Source organism: Larus michahellis, chromosome 6, assembly GCF_964199755.1.
Source record: "Larus michahellis chromosome 6, bLarMic1.1, whole genome shotgun sequence".
NCBI classification, from domain to species: domain Eukaryota; kingdom Metazoa; phylum Chordata; class Aves; order Charadriiformes; family Laridae; genus Larus; species Larus michahellis.
Genome location: NC_133901.1, coordinates 54,262,110 through 54,281,661, shown reverse-complemented (window position 1 = coordinate 54,281,661; position 19,552 = coordinate 54,262,110). Strand labels below are relative to the sequence as shown.

Here is a 19,552-nt window from a genome sequence, read left to right as displayed (position 1 = left end):
AATTTAACGGGAACCAGAAAGTGAAACTTCAGCTCTGCCTGAATCTGCGAAAGAAGCTGGAATAGCCGCCAGTAGGGGAATAGAAACCTAGGAGTGAGTAAACTGCTTTTTTTTCAGCCTGGCTCTGTGCCACACATTATGTTGTGTTGTGGAGAATGTGGCAACAGCTCCTAGTAACTCCCAGCGTTTACTTTGTTCAAATCCAGAGGCATCTAGGACGCGGAGAATATTTCGGGCCAGTATAGGCTGAGCTGGTTATCATGCACGGGCTATAGGGAAGGGTCCTTTTCCCCTCCTGCCTCTGCTGATGCATCTTTGCACAGTTTTGTACCATGCTTTAGGGTCCTGTTTTGTTGGTACTGTGTCATCCCCCTACTCCTACCCCACAACGTCCTACCGCCCCTTGCCTCCACTCCTTCGTCCCGTGTCTCCCCATTGCAAGGTCCCTGCTGTTGTACCAGGCCTGTATTTCCCCATGCCACGGCGTTCTGGAAGAGCACTAAACATCTCACCCCACCCGGAACGACTGTTTGTCGCTGCTCTCTCTGTGAAACTGTGGTTGTACTGCCCCGAGAGAAATGAAAGTGAAACAGGTGAGATACAGTCAGTTCGAGAAATTGCCATCGGGGTTGTGCCAAGAAAAACAAAGCTGCAGGCGGGTCAGGGCAAGCTCAAACAGAGCACCCTTGGTGAGCCGCTGGCCCGAGGCCATGCAAACTTATGGCCTGTTGCTGTCATCAGCGACGCCATAACAGGGCATCACGTTAATCAAGGGATGGGGCAGGGGTTGGGTACTGTCCCGGTTTTGGCCGGATTGGACAATCAGAATGACAGATGGCCGTGCCCCTGCCTCTCTGAAGAAAGAAGAAATAAGGAGATTTATGAGTTTAGAAAAAGAACTAAACTACTTTAATGAAAATATTAATAAATAATGATGATAATAATAATAATAATGTATACAATATATAAAAAACAGTATCCAGCTCACAGGATGACGATCGCCTCACCAGGGAAAAGTCCCAGACTGGAGTCAGCGAAGGACAGAAGCAGGATTCCAGATCTGGAGTCAGGAATGCTTGGATCGGGATCAAAAGCAGAAGAACAGACAGGGTCCTCCTCGGACGTCAGCCATTGAAGAAAGAGTTGACCCTTTGATCCCTCAGCTTTTATGCTGAGCATGAGGCAGATGGGATGCAATACCCTGTGGGTCAGTTTTGGGTCACCTGCCCTGTCCGCTCCTCCCCACAGGTGCGACCCCTCTGCGCTCTTCTGCTTCTGACCCTCCAACGGGGCAAATCATGAAGTGAGCTGGCCTTGGTTGTTATAGCCATAAGTATAAGCAGGAGCCTCTGTGCATACCATCCCTTGGCACAGTCAGGTCTTAACACTCTGAGAGTGAGCAGTTTCTGAACAATAAGCTGTTAATTTCAGGCTTTGGTCAGTTAGAAGAGGCCCAACTAAAAAGTAAAATTACAAAACAGAAAATTGGTTCTGTTTTACCTCAAACCAGGACAGGTACCGGAGCATCTATGGGTATAAACAACTCGCTGATGCTTAGTTTTTTTTTTAAAAAAAGCAAAACCAAAGATGCAGACCTGGCTTCATAACACTGATTTTACAGGTAATAAAGAAATCAAAGAAATAGTATCTAACATATGTAAATATACATATAGGCGATTCAGACATAACCTGAAGCTGCAAACCAGCGAGGAAAAAAAAGGTGTAAAAGTGCATTTGCCAACAAATAAAAATGACCCAAAGTGGACCCTGGGGAGAGGAAGAAGAAACCACCACTATTAGCACCATGTGTCTCCCGAGGACGGACGCCGGTGGCTGATGGTTGTTGGTGTTACTGCCTCCAGCAGCCTGAAGCTGCTGATCTGGGCGCCCAGAGCAGCGACCTCCAGGGGAAGAAATAGAAACTAAGAAGTGTCCACGCACGCTCGTGTGTGCGTGTGTAATGATTTTAACCATAATATTACTATTACTGTGACTTTTCCTGTAAATAAGTGCTTCAACCACATTATTATTCTTTCTGCTTTTGTAATAGATCTACACTAATTCTTCCATTAGACTGTTTTCACTATACTAACAAAAAAAATCTTGTCTTTACCTAACTATATAAGATTTGCTTCCCTTTTACCTGTAAACAAGATCTTTTAAGTAACGTCACAGAACCTCTCCCCACTCTTGTATCCATTCCATTTAAAAATGTGAGAGTTTAATTAGATACTGTCTGATGTCCTTTCATAATATCTGTAGAATTTGAGTCCCCTCCCCCCATATTTTGTAGGAATAAGCAAATAAAAATGCATATAAGGGTGCCTGGTTTCAGTTGGGATAGAGTTAACTTCCTCACTAGGAGCTGGTATAGTGCTGTGTTTGGGATTTGGGATGAAAGCGATGTTGGTAGCGCAGTGGTGGTTTGGGTTGTTGTTAAGCAGTCGAGGCCTTTTCTGCTCCTCACACCGGCCCACCAGCAAGTTGGCTGGGGGTGCTCAAGGAGTTGGGAGGAGACACAGCCAGGACAGCTGACCCCAGCTGGCCAAAGGGCTACTCCATACCATATGACTTCACACTCAGTATATAAAGCTGGGGAAAGAAGAAGGAAGGGGGGGGAATTTGGAGTTATGGCATTTGTCTTCCCAAGTAACCGTTACGTGTGATGGAGCCCTGCTCTCCTGGGGACGGCTGAACACCTGCCTGCCCATGGGAAGCAGGGAATGAATTCCCGGTTTTGCTTTGCTTGTGTGCGCGGCTTTTGCTCTGCCTATTAAAATGTCTTTATCCCAACCCACCATTTTTTTCACTTTTCCGATTCTCTCCGGCGTACAAACAATCTTACACTTGAGACCTTCTGGTTTCTGCAAGAAATTGGAGAGCCTTAGTAACACACCCTCCCTTCTTGTGTCTCATCTAAGTGATTTTTTTGGGGGGGAGGGGGTTGTTGGTTTTTGTTGTTGGAGCTGATGTTTCAGAGCTCAGGATAAAGGTTAGTACAGCTACTACTCTGAGCAGCATGCAACGTTGATAAGTGGTGAAAAGAGGCAGTGAATTCAGAAGGAAAAAGAATTAGGGTATCTACATGGATTAATGTATTTTCTGGAAAATAAAGGTTGCAGGTAGCTGGAGAAAAATGTATTTAAAAAAGATTCCTGCAAGGCCAAAATCAAATGTGGGCACTAATGATTTACAATGCTGCTAAGTACCTATGAGTTTCTTGTCTCTGCCTCCGTCCCTGGTGTCTGTTTTTCTTGGTACATTGCTTGGTACCTAGCCTGGGAAAATGCAGGAATTTTCCTTCTGGAATGCATAAATTTGCCCTAGTATCTGTATTTTTATAAATGTAGTTTCATCTTTATGCTTTGTTTTGACACAAATGCCTATTGAATAAAATAAGCGCGGGGAAGTGCTTAAAACTGAGTAAGGGAAAATAAGAGAACAGTTATGCAATGCCTGTCTGCAGCCATCTTTGTGGCTGGCTTGGCACAGCACAGGAAAACTCCGAAATACTTCTACAGCCCCGCTGCTTTCACTGGAGGGGGAAACTGCAGCTGGGCTGACTGGTATCAGGGAGAGCCGCCTCACGCAGCAGCAAAAGCAAGAGCTTCTTGGAAAACACTTGTCCAGAAATGGGCAGGAAACAACAACTGCATTCATATTTAATACAAAGACTTTGTTTACTTGAGTGTTCTGTTCATATACAAGAATAGGGAATGGCTTCAAAAATAATTACTCATTTTAGGGAGAAAAACTCGTATCTGTGCATTTTCTTGGAGCTGAAATGGATACCTGCTAACAAAGAATTCTCCCCTCCTATCATTACCCAGCCAAACAATTGCCTGAAATGCAGTTTTCATTATTAAAATAATGCAAATGAACTATACCATGGTAAATGACAGGATCGCCTTAAATACCGTATTTTATGCTGGTTTCAATTTAGCCTAGTTTAGCATATAATTACTATGTTTGACAAGAGCAGTTGTAGCATTTTATAACCTGGGTTATCCTCTAGGTGTGAAGAGTACCTTGTAATTAATTTGGCAGAAAACCCAAGTGAATAACTGAGCAATATTTTTGCAACCCAGGTTCTTTAAAACCAAATAACCCTAAGAAACAGGATCCAGGAACGCAAAGGGTCGCATAAAGTCACCTATATGGAGTGATGTATCCACGTATCAAAACAAGGGGATGCTATGAAAACTTCAGTGATTTTTTCCATTAAAATCTTCATTGCTTTCTAAAGAAACTGAAACATTTCTGTTCTTGACACACTCCTGCTCTACCACTGTGTATTTGTATCAGGTTTCTGTATTCTTCTGAGGGTATTGCTATGGACCTGGACTTAGTAACGTGAATGTTTATATTATAGGACTGAATTTGGTCCAAGTTTTCACAAGCGTGGCCACACGTCCCCTGGCCACCGGCACGCGTCTCTGCAGCTATGCGACGCAGTGCCAATGAGTTGCCTCAGAGCATGCAGACAGACCAGCTTTGCAGGGACTGCAGCGCGTCGGTGTCAGAGTCGATATATTTGGGCTGGCGATAAAAGCGATGGCTGGGCGATCCGCCCATGTAAGAACAGCAGCGATGGCTGACGGCGCTCCGCAGCCCCACCACGGCCCGGCCCCTCCCCGGCTGCAGGTGCAGGGCGTCCCCCGGGACGCTCCCGCCGTCGCGGTGGGGGCGGCTTCACCCCCTCCATGCCGCCCCGCCGCCTTCTCCCGGGAGACCGCGGCGGCACCGGGGCAGGACATAAAACCCACCCTGGCAGGGCGGCACTGCGAGCCATGACCGGAGAAACGCTGAATCACGCCGGCTCAGGCAGCCCGAGGCCCGCTGCCGGGCACCGGGGGCTGCGCCGGGGCTGGGCGGCCGCCGCCCCGGCGCCGGGGTGGGCCGGGCGGCCCCCGCCGCCGCCGATAGGCCGCGCCGCATGGCCTGAGCCGCGCCGCCGGTCTTGCGCCCTCCTCCCGCCGCGGGCCGGTCCCCGGCGCGGCGGCAGCTCTGCGGAGAGGGCGGGCCGTCCCCTCCCGCCGCCGGGTGGGGCTCCGCCGGGCCGCAGTCAGCGGCGGGGGGAGGCGCGAAGGGGTGCGGGGACGCACCCGGGCGCCCCAGCCCGGCCGCCCTCCCTCAGAACGGCTCCGGGCCGCGGCTGTCGCCCCGCCGCTGACAGGAGGGCGGCCGCCCGCGTCCTCGCCCTGTCAGCTCGGCGGCCGCCCCCGCCCCCGTCACGCGGTACCGCGCCGGCGGCGGCACATAAGCCGGGTTCAGCTCCGCCGCGGCCTCCCGCCTCCTCCCCGCAGGGCCCAGGATGCGGGGCCTGGTGGTCGCCGCCTTCCTGCTGCTGGGCATCGCCGGTTCCGGAGCCTTCGCCGGCGGGAGGAGGAATGTGGACCCCGAAACCAACATGAACATCGTGAGTGGCGCGGCCGGGAGGGAGGGGAGAGGTGCCCGGGGCCGCCACCGGGTCCATAACGGGGCGAGGAGAGGAGAGGAGCAGAGGGGTCCGGGCGGCCCCTCTCCGGCTCCGCGGGCCCGGCCCGGTGCCCGCCGCCCTCCGCAGCCGCCGGGGGAGCCCCGGGAGACTCCAGGCGCTGGGCAGCCGCCGGTGCAGCCTCTGCCCGCTCGCCGTCTGTCGCGTCTCCTCCTCCCGGGTCCTCCTTGGTCCCCTCTTGCTGGTGGCGGATATCTCTCGCGTATTTTCTGACCCAGACCTGTGTTTTTGCTAGTGAGGACGCTGTCTTCTTTAACTGCTAGAAAAGGGCGTGCTCACCAAGCGTCCTTGCGCTGCTGGCACAACGCTCCCGCGGTCTTGCCCACAGCTGCTTGTCTTCCCATTTGGGATTTACTGTCTTAACTCTGTTCTCCTTCTGCTGCAATAGGCGACTCCAGGAAAATACTTGCTATTAGTAACTGGTGTTAGTTGCTCTTTCCTCTGCCCCATGTAAACAACTGTGCCATTTTTTTCACATGTGCGAGAAGAAGGTATTTCACTTTAGAGATGCTTAGGGTCTATAAGAGAAGAAATGCTTGAGTCATCAGTATCATCTAAATATCATTTTGAGGACTAAATGTAGTCATTTAGTCTGAGGCTAGTAGCATTTGAATGGAATTTAGTCTTAAAATCATTTTGGAATGTTAATGTCACTGTGGAAGATTAAAGATATATTTAAAAGAAATAGCATGTTTAATTAAATGCTCCTTCTCTTCCTTGTCCAGCAGCCTATGAGTAGAACTCCAATGATGTCTTGCATTTCTTACATTTTCTCAAGGCACGGTTGGTGTCATAAACCCAATGAAAGAGCAAGTTCTCTGTCCTGATGGAGTTGCATCAGATGAAAATAACATGAAGCTAGAGATAGGAGATAAACCTATTAATGGAGTGGGGTTTATTATTATTTTCTTGTTTGGCTTGTTAGCGAAGTCGCTTAAAAGCTCTGCAGCAGACATAAGGTTTGAGGGGAAAGGTGAGTAAGAAATGGCATATGAAACTAGGAGCTGAGGTGACAATGTCAGCAGCTCACACATGTAAAGAGTGTGACTTCATTTTTTAAAGCTGCTGTGTTTGTGGTTCATTTCAGCACATTGCCTAAACATGATTGTGTCCTCTGTATAACAGAGAATTTGGCATAAACTTGTGATATAAAACTGAAGTTTTTAAAGAAGCCTCTCCCTTCAGGAGAGATGAACTCTTCCCTCCTTCTCTTCTGCCGTATGCTGCTGTGGTGCCAGTGGCTTTTTGCTGTCTTTGCTTGCGCACTTGTGTCCTCCCAGTACCGGAGGGTACTGCTGTACTTGAGAGCAGGCGGTAGTTTCAGTTTTTGTCTCCCAAACTCGTATCTTGGTGTTTTGCCCTGTTATCATGATTTTTTCAACACTTCAGTCTCCTCTCTCACTGTAAGCAGCATGTGAGTAACAAACATGACAGTGGGCAGGGACAGGCTAGGGAGCCTCCCAAGTTCCTAGGGTAAGGTTTGTGCTCTGGCTAGTTCCTGACTCTGTGGCGGGATAAGTCTTAAAAGAAAGCCTGTCTGCGTTGAACAGGCGGCTGGCATGGCGAGCTCCTACCGCATCCTTTAATTTCCTATCGAAGTCTTTGGAAGGAACCCGTAGTACTTTGCACATGTTAATGAACTGAGGAGGCTGGCAGTCTGACTCCAAGGCGATTCCTTTTCTTTCTTCAGAGTCAAATTATTACCTTCAGGGGATACCCTAGTGAGGAGTACGAAGTGACGACAGAAGATGGGTATATCCTTTCCGTTAACAGAATTCCTTATGGAAGAAAAGGCCGTGGGAGGAGCAAAGGTAAGATTTATGTCTGCTTGGGAAAATAGGAAGTCATGAAGAAGCTCTCTCTTTGATTTATAAAACTTTTCTTCCTGTAATAATCCAGAAAAGGATTAAAATATATGACCTGTGCAGTTAGAATGTTTTATTGGTGAATGTTATGGCCAAAACAGATTAGGCACATGTAGAGTGACTTGAGTAAAGGAAGGGAGAAGGAGTTAGAAAGCTCTATTTTCCTGCCATTGCCCTGTTGTGACATTGATACCAGCCCTTCATTGTTGTTTGATTTCATAAGGGGCTGAGAGGCCTGGATTTTCTAAGAAATGGAAAATAAGGGTTTTAAGTAATAAGGCCTTTTGAAAAGAGATTGATTGTAACATTGTTGGGTTATTTCAAACCCCATTTTTAAAAATGTTTCTATTACAATTAAGTTTGTTAAAAATGCATGACCATTTTCAGAAGTAGGGGCAGTTCACATCCCTTTCTTGATGAGATAAAACTAAACTACAAGAGTTCCCACTAGAGTGTTTACAAAATAATTACTGCCTGATTTCTGCATAAAAGAAGAATTTGTTAATTTTAACCTCTCTGAAGCTCCCTTTGTGGTAAGGTACAAGCCAGACCAATAGTACATGCTACTGGGGTGTTGTATTTGACACAGCTGCTTAAATAGGTAAAACAATATAATAAGATAATACACTGCATATGGAATTAACAGTGTATTTGAGCAGTAGTGGCTGAATTTGGTATCAGTCTTGTCACCACCCCTTATAAAATATCCTGCAGACAGTCACACGCATACAACAGCAGCCTGTTTGCATAGAAACTGTATGTTTTCGAAGGACTGCCTCAGAACCCTTTGGACTGAAAAAACCTAGGGTGAGAGGTAAAAACATGGAGCTCGCAAAAGAAATCAGTGATTGTCCTATAGCCTTGGGTGTGAACAAGAACCTGTGGAAAAACCCTCTCCTCTGCCAAAGGCCAAGCAACAGTCTTCCTGGCCTTATCTGTCGGTTTTGTATGAGTTAGGATGTTTGCACTGTCCGCTGTGTCTTACAAGGTGGGTGTGTAAAGATCAGTGCATGGACGAGGCCGGTCAAACCTGACAGGTGTCTTTGTACTTAAGAATTTCAGAGAAGCCCACAGGAAAAAGACAGGCTGCCCTTGTACCTGTTGATTTTTGTCCAATCCTTCATCGATGACATAAGCAAACAGAAGTTTCCTGACCTGTGGGAATTCTCCACATTCCCCTTGCCACACCCTCGACCCCAAGTTCATGTTTTGCAAAGTGCTGTAATTTTAAAAAAAAAAAGGATTACTGAGCACATTTGGGGAAGTATGATCTCCTAGAAGAATGGAGATTTCAAAGTTCATGTTGATCTTAAGTTTTTATAGACTTGGTATCTTTTCTCAGAAAGATACCAATGATGTGTCACTGCTGACTTAGCATATATATGCCATATTTCTTCTTTTGCAATACCTACATAATGTGAATAGGATCCCTTGGAATTATGTATCACATGATGTTTTGGAACAAAACCTACAGTTCTTCAGTTAAAAAAAAAAAAAAGGGGGGGGGGGGAAATGTCCAGAGAACGTAAAAGCAAAACATTGATGATTTTTGGTTTTAGTATTAACTAAAAATCTAAAACAGCTGCATAGCGTGCGTAGGAAGGGTGTGGAAGTAAGTCTGTCTTCAGCTTCTTGGGGGTGCACGCAGTGAAGAGAACAAAATGTTCTATAGCAGAAATGGAAGTTTAACGACCAACCTTCCTTATTCCCCCTCTGGGGTTTTTAGGATCAGAGGTGATACAAAATTATTATTGTCCAAGTCAGTTTGTCATATGATTGTGCAATTCACGTGCAGATCTGGTGACTGCTTGGTAAAGTGAAAAAAGGAACTGGCAGAAATTGAAGGCTGATAGGAGAACAGAATTAAAGCTTTAAAGCAGTTAATCAGTTTTCCCCTTCCTGTCTTATGAAACATGCAAGTAGCAGCTTGAGGAGAGCCTGTTCTTCAAAAAAACCAGAAGTTAGTTGATCTGGTTAAGTAAAAGGGAAGAAGGTATCAAAGCTGAAAGTGAGCATTACTGAAAACAAATTTAATGTTAGGGTAGAAAATCCTGCACACTGTTCAGATGGCAATGAATTATTACTGCAGTGACGTAAGCAGCACTGTTGAACTGTCCTGTCTCCAGACGCGGTTTGGCACTGCTGGAGATTTGCTCTGGTTGCAGGAACAGTATGCCACGACATGTGGGTTTGTTTGTTTGGTTTTTTTAACAAAATGTGAAAAGCAGGCACTGAAAACGTTCCTTGTCACAGGTGTAAAGGTTGCCAGGGGGAAAGGATATTGCTAATTTGGATTGTGGAACTCGCAGAAAACATCTATCGATGTGACTTGGAATGGTGCGTGTAGGTGACTGAAAGAGTTGTGATTTGGCTGTTTCTGCTGAAAGATCCAAGTCTAAATTATCAATGGAGGAAGTATTGTGTGAGTTTAGTATCATAGTAGAATGATGTGTTATTGGAGGAGGTAAATTCCTGAGTAATCTCTGGCATTGACCTAAAGTTAGCATGTTATCAGATTTCAGTTATTAAAGCAAGAAAAAAACCTCAAACACCTGTGCTACTGCAAGATCTAGAGTCAGGTCTTTGGATTTTCTGAAGGTCATGTTCCTCCTAAAGGATTATATGTTGATTTACTTTCTTTGTGTAGAAGCAGGAACCTTCCATTTTTTAAATCTGCATTCCACATAAAGGTGTCATTTGCCCTTTCAGAATGGGGAAGTCAGGAGAGAGGCTTCCTACATTCCACTTGGGTCTTCACTGTGGTTCTTTTAACTATGTAAGTCAAGAGGAGAAAGTCCTTCGAAACATAGATTCCCTTGTTGGTTGCCCATACTGCTCTTCAGGTTCTGCCACCGCTTTGGTAGTGGAAGGGAGTTGCATAGAGATATCAGTACCAGCTGCAGAGATTTCCACAGTTCAGCGCCCTCGTTTGGGATTGTCTTAACTGGAAAAGAAAGATCTCAGTAGCACATAAATGGGAATGCCTTCCTCAGGTTTAGGAGCAGGGCGAGAGTCATAAGTAGTTTAGCTGTCTCTGTGTTTGGGCCACTTTGCTGAGTACTTGTGAGCTTGAAACAGTTGTGAGGGCTACCTGTATTTTTCTTGTAGCTTCTGATTTTTCTCATGTTTGCTTATTGCACATTTGCTGTCTGTTTTGAACTTCAAGGAGTCTTTTGCTCTAGTTAGGAAACTAACAAGTTGCTACTTTAAAATTCTTAATGCTAAAAAGTAGGTTTTTGTGAAAACGTGATTTCGTGGCTCCGAATAGTATACAAATTGCTAATCTTAATAGATTAAGTCAAGTATATTAAATATTTCAAGTGCAAATCTAAAGCAGACTTTCAGTAACTCGAATTATTCTTAGGCATTCAATTCCAAATGAACAGGAAGATAAATGCTTTATGATGGTAAATGCTTTATTTTTCAGGTCCAAGGCCTGCCGTGTTTCTGCAGCACGGTTTGCTTGCAGATGCCAGCAACTGGATCACAAACTTGGATTACAACAGCCTCGGCTTTATGCTGGCAGATGCTGGCTACGACGTATGGCTGGGAAACAGCAGAGGGAACACCTGGTCCAGGAAACATACACACTTCACAGTGAAGCAAGAAGAATTCTGGGTTTTCAGGTATCTTTGTCTTCTAGAGAAACTATAGAAACTGCACACGCTCTTTGCAGACAGGCTTCTCTTCCTCTCTTTGCCCATCATCTTAGTTCAGTCACATTGTGAATGTACAACATTTTTTTTTTTTTTCTGGTTACATGTGCTGTCACATATGTAGGGACAGTAAAGGAGAGTTTTATGGCCAATATAATGTACTGAGACAGCCTTCATACGTGGTCAGTAGAACATTAATTGCTTTCAGCGGTGCTTGGTGTGAAGACTCAGTTATCAGAGCGTTCTGCTTCATCCAAAGGAAGCTTTTCTTTATGTCCAGACAACTGATCTGCAGTGCAAAAAAGCTCAGTGCAGCTGTTTCACACTGATAACTTTGCTTACACAACTGACTTTTTATCTCTGCATTGTAGCTTTGATGAAATGGCCAAGTATGACATTCCAGCCTCAGTGGACTTTATTTTGAAGAAGACCGGCCAGGAACAAGTATTTTACATTGGCCATTCACAGGGCACCACCATGGGTATGTAAAGAATATATTTGTTAGAATATACATATATATATATATATATAAAAAAGAATATATCGTGTTTGAAATGATACCAAGTTCCACATATGTGGTTTAATGGTGAAAAAATAGAGTTTTTGAAATCTGGTGCTTCTGGTTTTTAGCGACTTCCTGGAATATTCATCAACATTAAAACCAAAATACTTAACCTTTCTGTGTTTACTTAAAGTGGGAAGCTGTTGAAATGATAAATTGTAGTTGCAGGTAGCCACTAGTGCAGTTTCTATTGGAATAAATTAATGGACTGTGCATAATAAAATTAGAATTATCAGACATGTAGATTAAAGACTCCTATTTCCAGAATATTTTGCTGTATGTAAGGCCTGCCTCAGGTGTTTTTAGACCTGTGGCTGGAAAGAGCTGGAAGAGTGTTGGTTAGTTAGCAAAAACTTGTTTTTCAGAAAAAAAAAACCCAAATCCTTCTGATTTGCCTCATTTAATTTGTGTTCCATAGTAGCTAGATTAATTTAAAATATCTAAACTGATCCTAGAGACAACAGTCAAACTATTAATCTAAAACCACTTGTGCATACTCAACATATACTTGTGTCAGTGGGATTTGTTAATTATTCTTATATTATTTACAGCTTTCGTTGCTTTTTCGACTTTGCCACAGCTGGCTAAGAAAATCAAAATGTTCTTTGCCTTGGCACCAGTAGCTACAGTCAAGTTTGCCACTAGCCCTCTTGTAAAATTGGGAGTGTTTCCTGACCTGCTACTCAAGGTTTGTATTTGAGTGTAAATGTTTTAAGCCAAATGAGGTGTTCCCCTTTCTAGTTTAAAATCGCATAGCAAAGGATGTTAATAGCTGTGATTAGATTAACATGTTTGACAAGAATGCTGGGCCAGTTTTTCCAGAATAATGCTACAGAAGTAAGCAGTGGCTTTTCTGGCTTTACTGCTATTTAATGAGACAATTTGCATCAGTTTAAAGTAATATTTTACAATTACAACTTAATAGATGGAATAAAATTATGTTTTTCCATTTACATGTTTCTAGAACTTATGCTACAGAAATAACATGATTAATTCAATAGTTGGTCTGTTTTAGAAGACTCCTGTGATAGCTTTATATAGAATACTTTTGAATTATCATGAACTTTAACAGATTTGTTTCACAATTAATCTTTTAGTGTTAGAAGAGGATCCTCCAGAGGAGGGTGATTAAGAGCAGCAGCTTTATTTAGATGCTGTGAATCATCCTCTGGAGGAGTTTACCTTTCACCACTAACATCAGAGGGAATGCAGGCAGACGGGCAGGCTGCAGTAAGTGCCTGAAGTCAGACGTTGTGAATACCCTGCTATGTGTCATTTTTAACCATCACTTTTCTTTCCACCATCCATGGAGATTCCCACACAGAGCTGTTTGTTCTGTGGGATAAACCCTTCTCTACCTTACCTTGTACAGATTTAATACGTGTCTCTTTGCATTATTAGTTCCCTGCTCCAAAGGCAGTTAACCTAAAAGTGATGCTAACAATTGTGATCTCCCATTCTTTGTGTAATGAACTTTGTCTAATGAGAATAGTAGCTGATCAGTGCCCTGTGCAGATGTTCATGTTGTGCTGAGGAACTTGATTCTCATGGTGACTTGCAAAAAAACTGGAGAGCAGAAGTACACGACAGTGACAAACCCACAGGTCAGGCATATCTCTGAAGAGCTGTGTCACTTTTAAGGAAGTTCTCAGTGGGCTATTTTCAAACCCTTGGACATTCTAAAAATACCCATCAAGAGGAAGTGGCCATCACAGCTCATGCAACTTGTTTTTCTTACATGGTGTGAAGAGAGGAAGTTATAGGTACAAGGCCATTTCACATTAGCAAATGCAGCTTAAAATACTTAAGCCTTAAACAATTCTGATGGCAGGAAGCTGTGTAGTAGTCCTTTTAAAATACTGTATTTAAAACTGATTAGAATTTGAGGTTAGGCTTGGGATTCTTTAATGATGGTCCCGGTTCCCGTGTGACTTTTGTGGGACTAATGGACTGCATCATTTGTAGCAAAAGCACTAACCGTGACTTTCCCATTGGACTGTACGCAAGGTTGATAAGGAGATAAATCATTTTTGTATGACACACCCATCCCATCACCAGTGCAAATGGAAACAATCACCTCAAGAATGTTGCAGTATAAAAACTAAAACCAGGTCATTCTATGCAACTACATATTGTGCTATGTGTTTGTTATTTTGTAGGACATGTTTGGAAAGAAACAATTCCTCCCTCAGAATTATTTGCTGAAGTGGCTGGCTACCCACGTTTGCACCCACAGAATACTTGACGACCTTTGCGGCAACATATTCTTTCTTCTGTGTGGTTTTAATGAGAGAAACTTGAATATGGTATGTTTTGGTGACTCTTAATAGCTGAGTTATTTTGAACTCTTACCACAGTATTGACTGTTTGTGGCTGTACTGATTGTCCTTTACATGTAATTAGAAAAAAAAATAATGCTGCCTTCATCATACTGAGTTTGGATTAATATATTTCTGTGGTATAGATGTAGTTGCCCAGCTTGGATGGATAGAATTAACCTTTTAAAATGTTATTGGAAAGCTAAAATGCATTATTTTAGATCTGTTGGGGGAGCGTGTAAGAGGAGTGAATTAATATGATGGTGCAAGTATTTAATTCCTTTTGCAATGAAGCGAAGAATAAAGATACAACCATTTTCAAGAGACCTGTTGAAATTTTCTGGTCTCTTGGTGGACGTGTGCAATTATTTTCTCCGGGACCAGTTTCTGACCTTGCTGATGGTTTCATCTGTGGTTCTAATTCCAAAGGACTTGTTTGTAGGACTTGTTTTTTTATCTAAAAGCTAGTTAACAGCAACTGGCATGAGACCACCTTTTTTTCATAATGCTTCTTGAAGTGTTTCTAACTCTCTGAAATCAGTAGAAGCTGCTATCAGTTTACCCACAGGTGGATGAAGACTGAGGATTTTTTATTGGAGTGAGATAGAATTAGCATTTTTTTTTTCACCATTCTGTGTGCAAAAATCTTAACTTTCTGTATTTTATATGAAGGTGAAAGTGCAGTTTTCTGTTTTCTTGCACAGCACATACAGTTTTCATGATTTTAATGGGGGATAATAATTTTTTTTTTTCTGCCAGGATTTAAGTTTCCCCTGGGTATTTTGTACTTCTGAACTCAAAAGTGTATAAAGTTCTGAAACACTTTGGACTGACAGCTACTAGTTTAGGTGTAAAGTAATGCAACATTTCTCTGGAATTCCATCTAAATATTGGTTAATGTGCTCCCAATTCTTACAATACCAGCACTTTTCAAAAGATATTCTGAATATATAAAAAAATGTTTAAGGGATATCACTATCAGGTTTAAAGTTCATCTTTAAATTTCTGCAGTTAATTGTAAGTAATCCCAAAAACATTCAGCCTTTCACTTCATTTGTATATATGGCTCCAGTTACCTTTTGTTTATAACAGTTTTAAGAGGAATGGAAAATTTTCTGTTAGTTGTTCAAGAAACAGTAGTGGTTGCCCTGTTGCACTGTGAGGAGTAAACCATATTAATTATCTTGTTGCAGAGCCGAGTGGATGTGTATTCAACACACTGCCCTGCGGGGACATCTGTACAAAACATGATCCACTGGAGCCAGGTAGAGTTTACAGAATCTAAAATGTCCATGAGTCTAGCTTGTTTGGAGAATATTGATGTCTGTGATATTTAAATGGAATAAAATGCCAAAATATGTATGAAGCATAGCCCAAGTGAAATTCTGGAACTGCCAATTTTCAGAATGGCAACTGTTCACTGCAGCTGCTTTGATGATACTGACTTACGGTGGCTTACCCCTCTCCCCTATTTCTTTGAAGACAGGGTAACGGTAAGTACTTCAGGCCAACAAACAATACAACAGAATACCTTAACTCAGAAATGCTGTAACAAGTATTTGCTCCCCTTTCAGCAAACCCTGTTTTGATTACAAGTTATATTTTTAGCCAGTGAAAAGCAGCAGGCTTTCTGTTCTGTTCTGTTTGGCTTCATTTTCTAGTTTATTAGTGAATTTTGAATTTCACCTCAGGGCACTGTTTCGTGCCTGTAATGCTATTGTGCCTGAAGCTTGCTCAGCAGGCTGCCAAAGATGAGAAGACATTTGCCATGGAAGCAGTGGTCGGTGCTACTTGTGATCTTCTAACTGGTCATCTATTCAGAAGCAATGTGATCTGCGGTACATAGCTCTTCAAGCGGTGGCTTGGAAAGAAATTAATGAAGACTTTTTTTTTCCAGATCCCTGTTATATAGACTTCTGTTTCTGAAAAATAATAGGTGGTAAATCATAGAGAGTAGACTTTCTAGGAAAGCTCCATGCTGTATTCATATTCACGGACACTTAGACAGCAAGGTGAAGATTTCAGAAGTAAGCACAGAGCTGCCACATCCTGGCTTTCGATACACTGAACTGTTTTCCTTAATCTTCCCTACCATTGCTATGAAAGAGTGTGAAGTCTTAAGGGGCAAAGTCCAATGGTACTGAATGTTAACGTTTCCCACTCCTGTTACACTGGGCAAAGTAGTGACACTTGCCCTTGTTAATTCTTGGCATTTCACTGTTTCTTGTGTCAGTTGCCTTTGCCGGTTCTCCAGATGACCTATACTTTTTTTTTTCACTCCTGCAATAGAAGTGTTGCAGTTCTTCTTTGTATGTGTGAATATTTGTGTATTTCTAGGCTGTGAAGACTGGGGAGCTCAAAGCTTATGACTGGGGAAGCAAGGCTGCAAATATGGCTCACTACAACCAGGTATACATCTTTTATGGATATGTTATAATTCTTGAGTGTCACAAAAAAAAGCCCTTGGGCACTTCTCTGGGTACCGTGTTTATGCTGCATGCTAAAGAGCCACTAGTGTTGCCCAGTAACCAGACTGCCTTTTCAAAAAAAAAAAAAAAAAAGGCAGCACAGGACTATAGAGCTCTGAGATATCCTAAGTCGGGACAGAGCCCACTCTCGGACACGAAGTTGTGATGGCACACTGTTTCTCGAGGGTGGTCCTGCCTGCCTACATCATGAGATCACACTGCACTTCTCACAATAAGGCACAGACTGTTGATTCATGTGTATTGCTTATCTTCTGACTGTTTAATCTTCACGGGTGTTTGTTTCTAAATTGCTGTGTGCAATACTAAAAATATTTTGCTTCTTGTCACTTGTGACTGGGAAAGATTGCAGTATCATACTTTCAGAGTAGCAATCACTTCTGCTATTTGATTAGGGTTTAGAAATAACTTGAATGGGATGCATTCTTTGAGACTTCTGCTACCCTGCTGTCTTGTAAACTCCTCAAACCACATCTTTACCGCTTTGCGTGCTATAGTATTGCATGACTTTTGGAGTTACATTTTCTGTTGAGTCACGACTCCACCTCTAGCTGCCCAAGAGAGGAAGAGAAAATGAGAATCGGACACATTCTTCTTGCCTTTGCTAGTGTGTTACACTGCAGTGTAGTATCACACTGAAGACTTGTTCTTTCTAATGCTTTTGTTTTCCCTTTCCCTCTCCTCAGTCTACTCCGCCTTTCTACAAAATAAAAGAGATGACTGTACCAACCGCGGTGTGGACTGGTGGACAGGACTGGCTGGCAGACCCAAAGGATATTGCTATGCTGCTCACTCAGATCACAAACTTGGTTTACCACAAAAACATTCCAGAATGGGAACATTTGGATTTCATCTGGGGCCTTGATGCGCCTTACCGCATGTATAATGAAATAATTAACATGATTAGGAAGTATGTCTAAACTGGCTTAGTATTTCAGAGTATTAGTTCACCAGTATTAGTCTCCATCTTTTTTGGAGTATGTGCTTTTCTGGCAACAATGTTACCTTGCTTATTTATGATGCATTTTTAAAATGCCAGCAATGACTACTGAAGTGGATTCATATTTGGTTTGTTTTTCTTAGTATTATTTCTCTCTTCTGCAGAAATCCTCATTGTATCCTGCTGATTTTGCACACAGTAGCATGATACTCAGAAAACCAGCAGTGTGACTCTGCACAAACGGAGTATGTCATGTGCATATAAATTTAGTGACATGTCTGAAAGACAAGTTAGTCCATTCAGCACCTCAGGTGCTTGACAATTAAAACAGTAAGTATTTCACTGTGCATAAACCACTGCCATTTCTCAGTACGTTGCCATTTCTGAATACCTTTCAGAAGTACTCCTTGTACTGCAGTGACCCATTTGGTGCTGGTACTTTAAAAAGCACTTAGTGGCTTTTTGCTGCGTTCTTATTTTAGCTGTCACATACAAGCCAGCTACACCAGATGACTTTCTTTTTCAATATTGCCCAGAAGAACTATCACGAAGCCAGAGAAGATCACCACTGGCAGTTGAGAACTTCTGTTTTGGGACTGATTCATTGCTTCATTTCTATTGATTTAATGGTGTCCCTGAAGCCTTTCATGTTTCACATACCAGCTATGGATAAGGGTTGTTATTTGTCCTTGCACATTCCTGGAACAAGAGAAACAGTTAAAAGAAATACCACTTTCAGTTAGCTTTGTCAATAGGTTATGGCTTTCAAGGAGAATGGTGTAACGGACTCGTGGTTTTGCTATTTTTTTTTTTTTTTTTTTTTTTGCACTGACCACTAGAAAACAAGCTGCCCCATTATACTACTGGTGAGGGAAGAGCCAAAGCATTACTTCTATAGCTCAAGTCACTTAATCTGTGTGGGCTTTCCCCCTTAATCATCTGCTGCTTTGAAGATCTGTTTGTTTAGCTGCTTATATGGTGCTTGCCACTATTGTGTTTGGGATCCATACAGCACCTTGGTGAAGCCTGCCAGTATTAACAGCAGTTCCCATTTGTCTCAGTTTCCACTTCAAAATGGGGCTAAGCCCCCATTTAATGGAGGAGAGGATTCACATCTGCTTCAGGGGTCTGACTTTGGAGCTGTAATTGCCTGTGGCATAGGTGCCTTGCTCTTTCCATTGACTATGCCGAGGACGTTGGCTCCTCTGAATTGCACAGAAGTTCCATGCCAGCTGTAGATGTATGAACCATCTCCAGAGTCAGCTGCCTCTGTCCAAGTGATGAATTCTGTGCCATGGTTGCATTCAACACAGATTTCTGTCAGTAATCCCAGTAGGATAAAAAGCCTTTTCTACATGGCATAGAAAATAGTGCATTTTAAACTGAGGTGAACGTTTTTGTGTTTAAAAAAAAATCAAATGCAAAATGATGCATAAGCCATAAATTGGAGTTTGTTTGTTTGGCGTTTTTTTTATTCCTAATTCAGACTCAGGGAATCCTCAGGCTTTGTTTAAGGAAAAAGTGGTTCATGATATTTCAGTTATGATTCCTAGCAGGACCTCTAAGTTTGCTTTATATTTGTAGCAGCCATATTTGCTTCACCTTGCTGTGCTGAAAGGAAGTTTCTGTAGGAATCTGAAGTCGCTAGTTTAGCAGTTGTCAGGGTATGTGATACAGCAAGAGCCATGTGCATCATGTCTGTTAAGCTTGAGATATTTCAATAAACATGAGACCTGCTTGGAGTTTGGAGCAATGCGTTGTGTTTCACTTGTTTTATGAATGCGTGTGAATCTTTGGGACAGAATCCATAAAGCCAAGGCTGTTTTTCACAATTATTCATCCGCAGAACAAGCACAATAAAAAAGTAAAACAGCCAAATAAGCTTCTATTTTACTTTTGTCCTGAAAGAGGCTTTTCCTAAGCCTAAAAGGTCATTCATGTTGTCTTGGGGGACTTTTCTGAGACTCTTAAGTAAGGTACCAATTGTAAATAACTGCTCGCGAGACTGAGTCATCTTCTAAGCCTTCAGGTGAGGCTCCTTTCAAACCACTGCCATGGTGGAAAGCTTCTTGTATCACGTTCTTAAACCTTGGATAATTGGATTGCTTAACAGACTGCCTGGTAATCTCATAAATAGCGTTTAATCACGTAGTAAGGCAGGGAACTAATAATTGCTGTGGTACATTTAAACGTGATTCTGACCTTTGGCATCTTCAATAATAAATATG

General features: G+C 42.9%; 1 protein-coding gene across 1 annotated transcript; it reads left to right on the top strand.

Annotated features, from left to right (window-relative positions):
- The first annotated feature begins 5,057 nt into the window (after positions 1-5,057).
- On the top strand, positions 5,058-19,066 carry LIPA (lipase A, lysosomal acid type). The gene is made up of 9 exons (XM_074590214.1): positions 5,058-5,419; positions 7,188-7,308; positions 10,790-10,988; positions 11,390-11,499; positions 12,132-12,268; positions 13,740-13,886; positions 15,092-15,163; positions 16,236-16,307; positions 17,071-19,066. Exons 1-9 carry the CDS (start codon positions 5,315-5,317, stop codon positions 17,302-17,304), a joined length of 1,197 nt encoding a protein of 398 aa, XP_074446315.1. The 5' UTR covers positions 5,058-5,314; the 3' UTR covers positions 17,305-19,066.
- The last annotated feature ends 486 nt before the right edge of the window (positions 19,067-19,552 follow it).

Bases quoted from the DNA above. Each gene is read 5' to 3' on its own strand.
- LIPA (XM_074590214.1), top strand. From the start codon at position 5,315: ATGCGGGGCCTGGTGGTCGCCGCCTTCCTGCTGCTGGGCATCGCCGGT. The intron at 12,269-13,739 runs GTTTGTATTTGA...GTTATTTTGTAG, and splicing joins TTCCTGACCTGCTACTCAAG to GACATGTTTGGAAAGAAACA. The intron at 16,308-17,070 runs GTATACATCTTT...CCCTCTCCTCAG, and splicing joins ATATGGCTCACTACAACCAG to TCTACTCCGCCTTTCTACAA.